The sequence below is a fragment of the Adiantum capillus-veneris genome, chromosome 23 (assembly GCF_014529385.1).
Source record: "Adiantum capillus-veneris isolate H3 chromosome 23, ASM1452938v2, whole genome shotgun sequence".
Classification (NCBI taxonomy): domain Eukaryota; kingdom Viridiplantae; phylum Streptophyta; class Polypodiopsida; order Polypodiales; family Pteridaceae; genus Adiantum; species Adiantum capillus-veneris.
Genome location: NC_140953.1, coordinates 136996893 through 137011421, shown reverse-complemented (window position 1 = coordinate 137011421; position 14529 = coordinate 136996893). Strand labels below are relative to the sequence as shown.

At 43.6% G+C, this 14529-nt stretch overlaps 1 protein-coding gene across 1 annotated transcript; it reads right to left on the bottom strand.

Annotated features, from left to right (window-relative positions):
* Positions 1–1241: 1241 nt before the first annotated feature.
* On the bottom strand, positions 1242–2813 carry LOC147428669 (uncharacterized). Its single transcript, XM_086496883.1, has one exon. The coding sequence runs from the start codon at positions 2616–2618 to the stop codon at positions 1242–1244; it is 1377 nt and encodes a 458-aa protein (XP_086353009.1). The 5' UTR covers positions 2619–2813.
* Positions 2814–14529: the final 11716 nt, after the last annotated feature.

The following is a 14529-nucleotide window of genomic DNA, read 5'->3' as shown; positions in this document are numbered from 1 at the left end:
ACACCTAGCTCCATATGTAAAGTCTGCTCAACATCAAAAGGAATGGGCGTAGGGGGGGCATCAGCCTCTACTCGAATAGTCTGTGGAAGGCTCTTCGGTAGCCAAATCTGCAATGCTCGTGCTCTCGTAGGGATGTCATCTTGAGCTCTCCTAGCGTGTCTACGTGTGCATCTAGCTCTAGGACATACTATCTGCTGTGACGGTACCGACCTCTCTAGGGGTAGTCTCATCTCTTGACATCTGGCTTGTGGAGGTCTCGCTTTAAGGTATGATCTTGTATGCACTGGGTGTGCTACCACTCGTGGCCTAGGTACCCAAACATGTCTTTGTCCCTCAAAGTAATCATGTGCCTCAAGTGACCGTCTAGATGTGAGCCAACCATGTGAAAGTCCGTCGTCGATCATATGGATCTTTAGAAATATGATCGTGTCATCACAAGGTAAAAATCTAGCATGTATCTCGTCACGGGGAACAAATACCTGTTGGGTTGTCCTGGAAGCTCTATGTAAAGAGCTACGTGCCTGATCTATCGTGTGTCGCTCCTCAGTGGCACTACTCATTGTCGCAGAGCCTCTGCCTAGAGAAGGCTCTACACATGGCTGAGATACCTGTGTACGTGGTCTCCAAACAAGTCTAGCAGGTGCTATCGTATTCCTACATAGGGTGTCAGTAGAGGTCACTCTAGTTCGTGTACGTCCATGTATCTATGGTGTAACCTCTATCTTTGTGGTGTCGGTAATGTGGTCTCTAGGAACCTGATCTAGAAAAGTACGGCTCGTGGCTCGTCTCCGCTCAATCGGGTGATCTGATCGTGAATCAGCACTTGTAGAAGGCAGTAGGGAAACATCTATATGGGGTGGCTGCTCTCTCTGTGACTCACTGGCTATGACACCGCTATGCAAGCTAAAAGAGTGGGATAGTGATGATGTCGACTCTGCATCTTCTCTCATAGGGGGATCTACTCTCGTAGATGGATCTAGCTCGACAGCTATCTCTAAGGGCCTCTGTGAGGTCGGTAGATCTAAACAAGGATGCTCAAGGGTAGCTAGAATCTGTGGACTGGTCTCATCTAAAACAAAGCCATCAGAGTCACTCACTCTATGAATCTGTGAGATCTCTCGCTGTGTGCTGGAAGTCTTGTGGATAAGTGTGGTAGGTGGTGTAGGCTCCCTAACAATACTCTGACTGGGCTCTAGTCTCAGGGGCTCTACCTGTGGCAGGCTAGGTGCTGGAGCTATCTCTCATGGCACACTATCATCCTCATCTGGCATCTCCCAAGGTGGTAGAATACAACGTGACAAAAGAAGCCTAGGAGGTGATATCGCTAGTGATGTCTCTCGAGGACTCGGAGCTCTCGGTAGATGTGGAGCTAACGTGGTCGTCGTGGGTAAATATAAATCATCATGTCTAAGTCGAGGGGAGTAGGACAGACCTATAGTCAAAACATATACTGCATGATCGACATCCCTATAAACTCGCTCACGTGGATCTCCTATCAAATATGCAAGAAGGTGGGCTGAAGGATCTCTGGATCCACCACTCGTCAGGCGTCTGTACCTACGACCAAGCTCATCTATATAGGTCACGGTCTGTTGAACTCTGTGAAGCTCCACTAGCCTAGGATGCGTCTGTGTGTCTAGGCTGTCATCTGAATCAAGGGTCTCAATCAAGAGATACTGCTCTCCCAGCTCATCAATAAAAACTGCTCTATCGGCCCGTGGGTAGGCTCTCACAATCTGCCTAGGTGTAGACATCATGCGATGCGGGGTGGCTAGCCTCGCAAAGGGGTGATCATAAGTGTCAACATAATATGCAACCCCTCGTGGAGATCGGCCTACTATATGCAAGATCTGACCGTCTATATCTCTCATGCTATCCCTAGTCTCTCTGGTCTCGGACAGTGTCTGAAGGGTGGGGGTCAGTGGTCTAGGGGCACTCATATCTACAATGGGTGATCTACCGGGCCCTACCTCTGGTGCTCTCAACTGGGGTGATGTGGTCATCATAGAATCTCTCGTATGCTCTCTAATCTGTGTCATCAAAGGCTGGCATGGGTCTCTAGATGGTGCAAGGTGTCGAGGTTGAGACTCTCTAAAGTACATGTCTCGAAGTCTTTGGGTCTCTAGCTGTGGCTCACTCTGAGTGGTACGCAAAGTGCTAGTAATCGCCATGTACATCGCTCTAGACTCGTGATAGCTCGAAATGCTTGGCGGAAAATCAAGTCTAGGTGAGGAGAATCCTGGCGGTGGTTTCCTGAGTGATATGGGTGGTGGCACTGTGTCTAAAAGAGGTGAGGCACTCCTACTCGAAGTAGGGTGCTGGGTCGGTTGAGGATCGTACGGCAATCCACAAGTCAAAAAGTAAAGCTCAGTGCCTATGGTGCTCATGTAGCATCTGTCTTTAGGCTCGCCAACTAGTGTCACAACATCTGTGGATAGGCGTCTACTAGAAGTAAGACACTCTAATCGATATATGTGCTGAGCACTATCTATATAGATCACTCGAGGACCTACCCATTGTAATGTAACCTGCATGGGATGGTCGAAGGCCTCATGGAAATCATCTGCGTGTACTAGCTCTATCTCCTCTAGCCTAATCAAATGGTCGACCACATACATGGCGCGATAGTCATCTCTAAATGTGCCATCCCGTGTGTTGTCGGGAAGGACTCACACCACCTGGAGGGTCTGTGTGGGGCCAAAGGAGGCGCGGCACTAGACAAAGAAATGTCCATATGTGTCTGTGTAAAAGGGCCGGCCTCTGTGCTCGTCTACAAGTGTGAGCAATGTGTACTCAAGGCACGAAGTGGTCATGGCCATCATATGTGCGCTCTCGGCGTGTGATAGGCCTCTGAACCTCGTCAACTCGTCGAATGTAGATTAAAATCAAAATCTGCAATATATCGAGGTTTATGTGTACAATCGGACTTAAATCTGACAAAATCTGGCAAAACCTAACTCTCGAACGTATCTGTTCTAAATGTGTCTAATCGTGTGTACATGTGCGTTGAGTATGTGGGGCGTGTGATGCGTGTGGATTATGTGTGAAAAGCAAAGAAAGAAAGAAAAAAAATCGATTTTTTTTAAGGTTTTTTTTTTTTGGGACGTGTGTGTGTGTGTGTGTGTGTGTGTGTGTGTGTGTGTAAATTCGAGTGAGAGAAAGAGACAAAACGAGAAAATCAAGGGAGTGTTTAATGGAAATCTTTTGTGTGGGTGAGTGAAAGAGGGCAAAGAGACAAAAGGAGAAAATCAAGGAGTGATTAAGGGAAAGAGACAAAGAGAGAAAGTCAAAGAATATTTAAGTGGGGGATCTTTTGTGTGTGTGTGTGTATGTGTGTGTGGTGTGTGTGAGTGAAAGAAACAAAGAGAAAATCAAAGAATATTTAAAGGGGGGCGGCTTTTGTGTGTATGTTTTTTTTTTTTTTAATAAAGTTTTTTTTTATTTTTTCCTTAGACGTGTGTGTGTGTGAATCCGAGAGAGAGAAAGTAAGAAAAATGAAGAGATGTGTATGTTTGTGTATGTGTATGTGTATGTGTATGTGTGTGTGTTTAACACATCAATTGCCAATCAAATCAAGACCCGTTTTAACCTCTTTTTTGTCCATTTTTGGCCCAAAAATTAGCGCAATTGGTGGTTCAATTAGAAAATTTTTATACATACACTCATTTACCACTAATCCAACGTCACAATACAATCATAAACAGTCCAATTTGTCACTTGCAATTAATTAAATTATGTGTGTATACACAAGCACAATTAAGCCTAAAATGCACCAATTAATCACACACAATTCTACCAAAATTTGAACAGCAGTTCGGTGCAAAATTGACAATCAAAAACCATAAACCATATCAAAATTATGATCATAATCAATCAATGGTTTTGCATCAAACACATTAGCATCAAAACTGTCAAAAAACAAGCACCAATTTGTACACATTTGTCCTCACGTTGGCATACACTAGTGCACATAGATTTGCACCGATTAAGTGCACCTAATCAATCCTCAAACCTGTACTTTAATTTCAGATTTTAAAGTGGGTTAATGCACTCACATTACAACAAGAATCGCGTCGATTTCTCCACTCCAATTGACGATAACACACGTGTATGTGTAGGCAACCGCTTCACCGCATCTCCACTTACAAGAACCAATCACAAAGCATCATGTGTAGTATCAATTTTCTTCAAATCAAACACATAATCATGAAGGCAAAACATCCAATTAGAGATTCATTCATATGTAGCACCAAAAACACACAAGATTAGTGAGTAATTATACATCAAAATTAGCATAAATCACACATAATTACACACTTTCTAATCACTGAAATCATGCAAAATTGATGAAATTTCAACCCGTAAGAGTGATGCACAAGCCTCTAATTAGGCACATAAACATGTAAAACACTCCAATTGTTAGCGGATTAGTAGTAAATTAGTGATCAATTAGTGAAAATGAAGAGAAAACATGAAAATTACACACAACTTTTTTAACAAAATCTCATCACAAATCAACCATTCACCATCACCAATACCTAATCCTAATGAAAATTAGAAACTCAAACCATCACACGGGTGATCCTCTAGCTTAGGCGCTCGATCCTCGGCACCAGCGCCAATGTTGGTGGTCATAGCACAGTACACAACCCACCGACATAATATCAATCCGGTGGATCGAAACCCAGATAGTGCATGGAGGCATGGATGCACCTAATGTGACGGAATGAGGAATCTAGGAAGAGGGGTAAAGCAAGAGAGGAGAAGAGGGAAATCCGATGAAGCAAGATCTATGCACACACACTCTCAATCTACACTCTAACTCTCTAATCATGCAGACAATGGTGTATTCCTTTGCTCTAATCTTAAGCACACACACTCTAATCACACATTAAGCATACACAAAGAAGCCTAATGAGAGAAATGTATGCAGTCCACGTACACACACACTCTAATCTAGCACACATATGAAGCAAGAATTCTCAAACAAGAGGGAAAACTTGAGAGAGAAGAGAAGATTAACACTAATCATACACCATTAACACACATAAGCTTGAAAGACAAGAGAAAGTAGAGAGAACTTAGCTTCCATTAATCCCAATGACTACTACATATGATGTGGAAGATCCAAGCTCCATAGACACTCCTCTTCTTCTTCTCCACACTCCCTCACACTCTCTTCTCTAAGAATGCCCTTTCACATCTTGTGAATTGACTTATATACAAGGGCTTTTAAAAATGGGTGGCTGGCCAAAAAATGCATAACATGCTGCGGGTATCTAGGCTCATCTAATCATCAATGTACAACTTGGAACCCACTGTGGAGCCCGTAAATACAAAAAATATATGCATACACATATGTGTACACACCAATGGAAGCATAATGCATGTCGTTGACGCTCGCCTGTCAACACCCCCATTACTACTATCACTCTCTTCAGTTGTTGTTGTCTCTTCTCCTGAGGTGGCCGAAGAGTCACTCGTGAGCTCATCTTCCGATGCCTCCAAGAGCATGTTGTGTTGCTTCCCAGTCTTCATGTCATAGAATATGGACTTCCCTTTAGCATCCTTCATTTGAATCATTCCGGTACTCCAGTCTTGCTTAGCCTCCGTAGCCATGAGCTAGGGTCTTCCAAGAATGATAGGGTAGCCCTCCCCTTTGTGTGGCATGACAAAAATGTCTACCTCCACTTTTGTATTGAATGCCTTCACTTTGACTGCATTCACAATACCTACGCACTTCACTCTGACGTTATTTTCCATTTTAGCTCGGTAGGGTGCCAGCCTACTTACCTCTAGGCCTAGATGGTGCATCATTTTCTCACTCATGACGTGTATCTGTGCGCAACCATCTATGTAGACGTTTGAGATACGTTGTCCCTTGATGTGGGCATCCATGATTGGTAGGATGTCGCCAAGATTCCTCCCAGAGATAGCCCCATCTATCCTTGGTCTTGATTTTCTTGTACTTATCATCTTCGTCCATTGTCTCCTCATCCTTGGTGCAAGATGGAGTAATTGGGGCCAGGTTATCTTTGTCCAATGCATTAATACATCCTAAACTAGATCATATCATTCTTGGAAGACACTAACTCATGGCTATGGAGGCTAAGCAAGACTGGAGTACCGGAATGATAGGGTAGCCCTCCCTTTTGTGTGGCATGACAAAAATGTCTACCTCCATTTTTGTGTTGAATGCCTTCACTTTGACTACATTCACAATGCCTACGCACTTCACTCTGACGTTATGTTCCATTTTAGCTCGGCAGGGTGCCGGCCTACTTACCTCTAGGTCTAGATGGTGCATTATTTTCTCACTCATGATGCATATCTGTGCGCCACCATCTATATAGACTTTTGAGATATGTTGCCCCTTGATGTGGGCATCCATGATTGGTAGGATGTCGTCAAGATTCCTCCCAGAGATAGCCCTAGCTATCCTTGGTCTTGATTTTCTTGTACTTACCATCTTTGTACATTGTCTCCTCATCCTTGGTGCAAGATGGAGTAATTGGGGCCAGGTTATCTTTGGACCCTGCATTAATACATCTTGAACTAGATCATATGGCTTAGCATACTCACCCAGTGAAAAATCCACAATGTCGATCTTTCATCGAGGCTTAGATGCCTGCTTGCTAGACTCGCCCTTTCCTTTCATCTTCTCCTCCCTTTGAGAGGCTTCTTCGTGCCTGGCACGCTTCACTCCCATGGCATTCACTTCTTCTACCTTTCCTTTTCCTTTGTTCTTCTCTCGGGCAAGTTCTTCTACCTTTGCCTTCCATTTAGCTTCCAGGTTAATGACACTCATTGCTTGGTTTCCAGGAGGTGGTGTAGGTAGCGGTGGAATAAGAGGTTGTGGTGGTGGTGGTTGTACATGTGATTGAAGGATTTAGACCGGTGGAATCGGCCCTGGTGGTGGTGGCCTTGCCCTTGGTGGGGAGATCTGATTCTGTCTTCCTCCTCTATTGAACTTCTGCCTTCTTGGATGTGGACAGTAATACATGCCATGGCCATCCTCCCCGAAATTGTAGAAGTGATATTCTTGGTTTAGCCTTCGTTGTCCTCTCCCTTGCTCTGGATTTCTGACAGGTGCATGCCCTTGCTGCACCAGATGCACGGATAAACTTTCAAGCTGGGTAGTGATGCGACTCAACAGGTCTTGCTGCTCTTTTGATGCCTCTTGTGGTTGGGTTCTCTATGCGGCTGCTTCAGTCACTAGGGTTAGTCAGACTGAGCTTGATTCCTCTGACTCTTTGATTCTTGGTTGCATGCGCAGCTTCTTGTCTTTAAGGCGGCTACTTCCACTGCCAACTTATACGTTGCAGGGAATCTCCCCTTCACCTTCTCTTTAAGGGGCGACCACAGGCCAACAATGAAATGGTCCTTCTTCAAGAAATTAGATGCTCCTTTACCTTCCTCCAGTGAGGCAACCCATCGCAATCACAAATCCACAAACTTGGATTCATAAGTGGCATACTCTAGCATACTTCCCTGCTTTAACTTTGTCAGCAGCTGCCATAACCTTTTTGAGGTTGTGCCTCCACCAAACCTCTTCACAAAGGCATCATGTAGTACGTCCCATGCATTCTTCGTATCTTGGGGCAAAGCATTGTACCAAGACTTGGCCTCTACTTTCATTAGTAGAGGAAAAATTCTTAGTTGTGAGGCATCATCATCCTTGTTGGAAACCACACAAGCGATGTCAAAGTCATCCAAAAAATTTGGTGGTGATGTCTTCTCCCTTTTTTCCACTGAATGTGGGAAAAGAGACACTTGCCATGGTAGTAACTCAATGAGCAAGAAATTACAAACACAAATGACTCAGCGGCTCATAGCGGTTTTCTTACAGGGTTGGGTGGATAGATTTAAAACAGGATAAAAATGGAAACATTGAAAGAGTGGTGGTAATCCAACACGGGGAGAATAATAGGTTTTGGGGAGCTAAGGATTTGTCCTAGCACCGCATCACCAAACAAATACACAATCTTCTGTTGATAGAAGGTTTTTCTATCCACATAAATATTCACATGCATGTGTTGCAGAAACCTAAACGGAAAGGCGGTTGGTCCGTTATCCATGATGCACAGAGTGTAGAGCACTTACTTACACTCATACCATGCCAGTGTTGACAAGTCGGCACATCCACAAGAGATCATTGTCCTTCATAGGCTCCACTTTCCCTTCGTCGCTCAACACGTATGAAGTGATGGCGACGTGTTTGACTACTCCTAGCCTTTTAGCTAGCAATAGCTGCAAGTAATTATCGTAGTCGGCCCGTTCCATGAACTTCACTCTATTTAGTTGTAACTCGTCTCCAACCCACTGGGTCTCACCCGTGGTGGACAGTTTCTTCAGGATGAGCTGCACGGGGAGAGGAGGAAGACCCTCTATCCGCCCTCCAAAGCAACGAGGACAGTAGCCAAAACACTCCTCCTTTGAGCATGGAAACCTTCTTGCCACTTCTACTTCGGGGTTGTCAAAGTGGAATGGCAGCACTCGCATGCACCATGCGAATCGATAGGCGACCTTCCGCTGCTTCGCCTCAGATGACCTTCTTTTTGGCAAACTAGGCACGACTCTGCTTCTCAAACTTGAAGCACTTGTATGGCTAGGTTTTTCTTCCTTTGGGGTCATGTGTTTTAGGACTGGCCTAGCCCTTCCTTTCCTTTGGCTTGAGCGGACATCCTTGGCAGTAGTATTTCAATGAAGGCAGTTAGTGTTTCTTCAATCTCCTCCTCCTCTGTTCTCCAATTGGAGAATTCTTGCAGCCGAATGTCATCCATGGTCGATGATGTGCGTTGTCTTCAGCATTGTAAACTGGAGTTTTTTGAGAAGCCCTTCTCAGTGGGGGCACCAAATGATGTGCGCAAAGCACGACTGGACCTTGATGGACTCAAATGCCAGGACCGTGCACGCCGAGCTGGACACATGAAGTGAACAGGGGGCACCACCTTGCTTTGACCCGCTAGGACACGAACAACGGTGATTTGAAATAGCACAAACACTACAAACCGAGAGAGAGAGAGAGAGAGAGAGAGAGAGAGAGAGAGAGAGAGAGAGAGATGCAGGTGATGAAAACCCCTTGAGATGTGGGGAAAACTTAATCAATGCGATATTTACAGAAACCTTTGCTTCGAGAAGATGGCGACTATGGTGATAGAGAGAGATAGTGAGCCTATAGTGCGTTCTCTAGAGGTCATTCCATAAGCACGGAGATTCTACTCTTGCATATGCATTAGGGCCAAAAACGACTCAAAAAGGGCTGTTTGTTAATCTAAGTATTAAGGAATAGTCCAATAGTTATGTGACACGTATACAAAAGTATGGCACTCTTGTCTCCTCTATTGTGGGTTTTGGTGGTCCTATTTTGACGGAGAACCGCTAAATGTCTTGATCACAAGGCTGAAACTGCTATATTTAGGTGCTTTCGACGAGAGAGCTCATTAAATTTGCCGCTCAAAGCAATGAAGTCTCGTCTTTTATTCTATTTTATATTTCACAAAAGCGTTGTCAAAAGATACAAAATCTATGTCAGAAGGCTCTCAAAACAAGAGCATTAATGACAAATCACCTACTTTTTTCAAACGTATACCTTTCTCGCTCTCTAGTTTGTGAGAGGTTTTAGTTTCTCTAGTTTCCGTCTATACTTTCTTTCTTCTCTAATCTCTGAGTTTCCATGGCGTCTTTTGCACGTCGCCCTTCAGATAACATAGCTTCTTGTGACTTTCATAACGTTAGAGAGGATGGTCTATGGAAGTCCATATCTTTTTGTGTGAATGACTGGGTAACAATGCTTCCTTCATGCAAAGGTGTACACAGAGCGATAAAGTAAAAAACCATTGGAAAGGTCGTGTTCTTGCTTTCAAAGTGACCGACAATGGCTGGCTAGCTAAGGTTCAACATGTGTACATGGCCAAGGATATGGTGTTAGACTGGGAAGAACATCCCACACTGCATTCTTACTGTAAGTACAAAAAAAAACTATTTGATACAGTGAATTTTTTTCATTATCCCATTGTTTTTCTCATTTTTTGATTCCATTCCAGATATATTTCCTTCAACAGCTGTGGAATGGCAGCCTGTGGAGAGTCTGAGTGAGACGTTCAAAGCAATGCATAAAGGGATTGCAGATGTTATGTATGCTGACAAGCCACCTTCCTTTTACAAAACAATGGATTTGTTTGTCTATTTTGCAGAATACAAAGTTCCATCACGAGAAGGTGCATATGGAGAACTACATCAGTTACCCGTTCCCACCATAAGTTCACTTGATTGGGAAGCTCCTGATGCATGTACTATATCAAGCTTCAAATCCAAGATCAAAGAAGACATCCTTAAAGCTATGTCTCCGGGCAGGATATCAAGAAGGATTAAAGTTCAATGGTTCTTGCCTATACATGTCTTTGTGGCATGTTTCAAAACAATGGATTTGCAGAGGACAAAGACGATGTGGCTTAATAGAAGACTTTCTATGACTGAACTTGATAATGTTCTTGGAGACGGATGGAGCACCAAAGAAACTTTCCATATTGGTGACAATATTAGCTGTAGAGTAAGCCCAAATTCTATGTCTATCTCATATCAACTATGTCGTCAATCATTAGTTCTCGGCTACGACTATAGGAGATGGAGAAGTAAATTAGGTAGCTGGGTTCCTCTCGACTCTGAGGAAAATTGTCCAGAGTTTGAACTAAAGGTCACAGTACATCCACACACCGAGTATAGAAGCCTGGTAGTAAAGGTGAACTAAAGGTCACAGTACATCCACACACCGAGTATAGAAGCCTGGTAGTAACAACAAATTGGAAACTAAATGATGTTAGAGAATCTCTTGAGTTTCTTGATGAAACATCTCCCGAGTATAGATTCAAAGTGGATGAAATTGTGGTGAGCACAAGGATGGAGATTTCAACCTCTTGCATCACATGCCTTCCCCCAAAAAGAGTTGTATTTGAGCCACTTGCAAGGACTTGAAAAAACAAGTTCAATATTGTAATCATTTTGCAAATATATTTATCTTTTCTCTACTTATGTTTTTTTAAACTTACATGACATCATGATACACATTTAAGAATCGACAGTTGGTATTAAGTATTTGAAGTACAAAATTATGAATCACCAAAGGGTATATATATATGTTCATATGGATAAAATGAACAAAAGTGTACATAGCTTTTGTGGACTATTCAATCATGAAATTCCACTTTTCTTTTTGCCTGAGAGGATTTTGCATCCTCAGAGACCCTTTTCCTTTTGTGTTCAGAAGGGGGTGAAAGTTCAGGAGTGGGTGGTGGTGGTGACTTGGCAGGGGTTGGTGCTTTGGACCCCTTAGGGCTTGACACGGGTGACTTGGCAGGGGTTGGTGCTTTGGGCTCCTTAGGACTGGCTGTCTTGGGTGATTTGGCAGCTTTCTTTGACAACATAAATGGTAGCTTGAAAGGTGAGCTAGGTGCCTCCCCCTTATTGTTCTTAAGTGTACGACGCTTTTGAACCTTGAATTTCAATGGTGAGTGGAATGGAGGGCCCTTTGTATCTTCTCTTTTTTTTCCAGGGCTCTTAGTGGGACTCTTTCCCTTGGCAGTCTTCTTAGTGGGACTCTTCCCCTTGGCAGGGATCTTCTTTTTGGTAGGACTCTTCCCCTTGGCAGGGATCTTCTTTTTGGTAGGACTCTTCCCCTTGGCAGGGATCTTCTTCTTGGGACTCTTCCCCTTGGCAGGACTCTTCTTCTTGGGACTCTTCCCCTTGGCAGGACTCTTCACCTTGGTAGGACTCTTCTTGTGATCCTTTTTCTTTGTATGGATCTTTGCAGGACTTTTCTTCTTTTGATCCATTTTCTTTGCATCCAAACCTTTGGTGGCTCTACCTTTCTTTGGTGGCAAAGGAGAATCTGGATCATTTGGATTTATTGATCTTTCCAAAACTATAGAAACAACCTTCTCTCTCACCCACGTGACCCAAGACTCTGGATAGTCATGCAACTGAAAAAAATAGAAAAAGGAACTAAAGGACATGACATACATACATAAAACATCAAAATAAATACATAAACCACACTTACATTGAGTGTAGTCATCCGGCACCTTGACTCAAGATATCTCCATGCATTTGCAAGCACCCTCCATCCACAAGATGTTGAGTCTGTCTATAAAGGCACTTTTTGATTGTAGTACTTGAAAGCTTCTATATTGTAATCCTTGTTTGTGGTACTCAGGTGACCAACAATAATTTTGGCAGCACTACAAGAAATTGAATCAAAAAGCTACTAATAGAAAACAATGGGCCATCATCAAGCATAGATTATGCTTCATACTTACAGTTTACTTTTCCCCATGGATACTTGACAATGAATTCATAAATATAATATCTTTCTCCAAAAGATTGAAGATAATAAGACTCCAATGTCCTCTACAAAAAAAAAACAAATTAGCTAAGAATACCACAAAATGTTAAAAATAACATGTAAAGAGTTAAGAATTACCCTTCAACATAGGGGTATAATATGTAATTGTAGGTCAGCATGTTAAAATCATCAAAAAAACTTGAAAGGGTTCCTTGCTTGTTGAAAAGGCACTGTGTCACTAGAGGGTCAAGTATGGAAATTTGCATAGCTAGAGCCTCTGGAAGATCCCTCATAAGACACCTGGAAAAGGAAACACAAGCCACAATGAGCCCCTTGTGCCTGTCTGCCATGCACATGCACATTATAATAATTAGCAAAGCAACACACCTGAGAGAGATATAGAGCACAGTGTCACCAAGCTCAATGTTGGGATTTACAAGCATACTTGTGTCTTGAGGGAATATGTCCAAATATGCCTCAATATCTCCAAACAAAGAGACATCCGCCACCATTTGGCTTGTGACTTTTTCATAAAGAAGAGATTTGGATGCTCTTAAAATTTCAGCTTGCTCTTTAAGGATAGCATCCTCGGTTATCATGTCTTGGTCTCTCTCAACTTCCTTTCCTGATTTAATATCCTAGGACTTTCTTGTCTCGTACTCATGTGTAACATCCTCAATGACAACCCCAGAATCTTTCTGCTGCCTGGAAGGAGGGATGTTTAAAATTTGGAAAGCTCTAAGATCCTCACTAGGAATGAGCTCAAGAGCCTTATCAAACTTGTACCTTAGCCTTGACACAAGCACAAAATCTTTGCTCATAAGTGTGACCCTGTGAGCAAATGCAGCTGCAATGTAGCTATCATTCATAAAGTCTATGAGAAAATCCTCAGCAGCTTCCTGAAGGCACATCACAGCTTGAGACTGCCACCTTACCGAGACAAAAGTTTTGATATTCATCATGCTTACAAGTCTATCAGATATCTCTTTCACAACCCTCATGAAAGAGAGCTTTGGAATTAGTAGACAAGTAGACTTTTGTGCTTTTCTTATTTCTCTTAGGGACTTCACCTGATAATTCAATCTTTTTCTGGCATTGGGCCTCTGACGAGGTTGTGGAGGGGGTGCTTTCTCTGCATCTTTCTTAGCATCACCTATTTCTGGATCAGTTGGGGCTTGGTAGACCTTCCTTGCAGTTTGCTTAGTCCTGGCCATTTGGGTAAAAGAACACACCATGCGACAGAGGGGTAGGCCACAACCTTCAAGATGTTTCTATCTCGCCGTGTGTGAAGAGAAGGGTAACACGACGCGATAGAAGGGTGACCCAAGCTGTGGAAAGCATCGTATGTGACCACCGGAACATGCAAAAAGAATATCACAAAACTCCCTGTACGACGCGATAGAGGGCGCAACCACACCCTAGAACATCGCCGTATCGCGCCGTATGCGAGGTGAAATCTTTAAGCTGAGAAGCCCCCGCACGACGCGATGAGAGCCCCACCTAACAGTTGCAACATACGCTTATCGCGTCGTATGGGACGCCATGAGTATTTCGAGAAAGAGACTTCCACAACGCGGTAGAAGGCACACAAACACCTTAGGAAATGGTATAGAGCATCGTATGCGATGTCAAATTTTTATGCCGAGTTGACCCCCCGCACGACCTGATGAGGGGTTCACCGAGACTCTGGGACTTGCGCCTATCGCGTCGTAAGGGACGCTTAGGAAGCGGTAGACAGTAGAAGGTGCGCCCACATGCCCAACAGTTCCGGTCGCGTCGTTGAGAAGAAACTTGGTTTGGCTTAGTGGACGGATGACTTGAAGTACGGGTAGTTGAGGACGACACAACGCGAATGTCGAGTATAGGAGAAAGCACAAAATGAGCACGTGACAAGGGTTTATATACATAAAGCCGTCCGTACGATGATCGTTGTACGTAGGCCACATGGCACGTGTGCATGGCTGACACGTGTCACTAACGGTCATATATCGGATATATATATAAAGCTTGGTCTCGAATTTTAAAAATGTTGCACGTTCACTTGTCGCATACGACGCGAGATATTATCTATTTTTGTGTAATCCTTTCGCCTCGCACAATCTCTTCTTTGCAAATTGCACATTGGTGGACCCTATCGCTTCTTGTTTGCGTTGTCACATACGACGTGCAGCGAAGAAGTTCCAAAGGTT

Coding starts and splice junctions, on each gene's coding strand:
- LOC147428669 (XM_086496883.1), bottom strand. CDS start 2,618: ATGTATGTGGTCGACCATTTGATTAGGCTAGAGGAGATAGAGCTAGTA.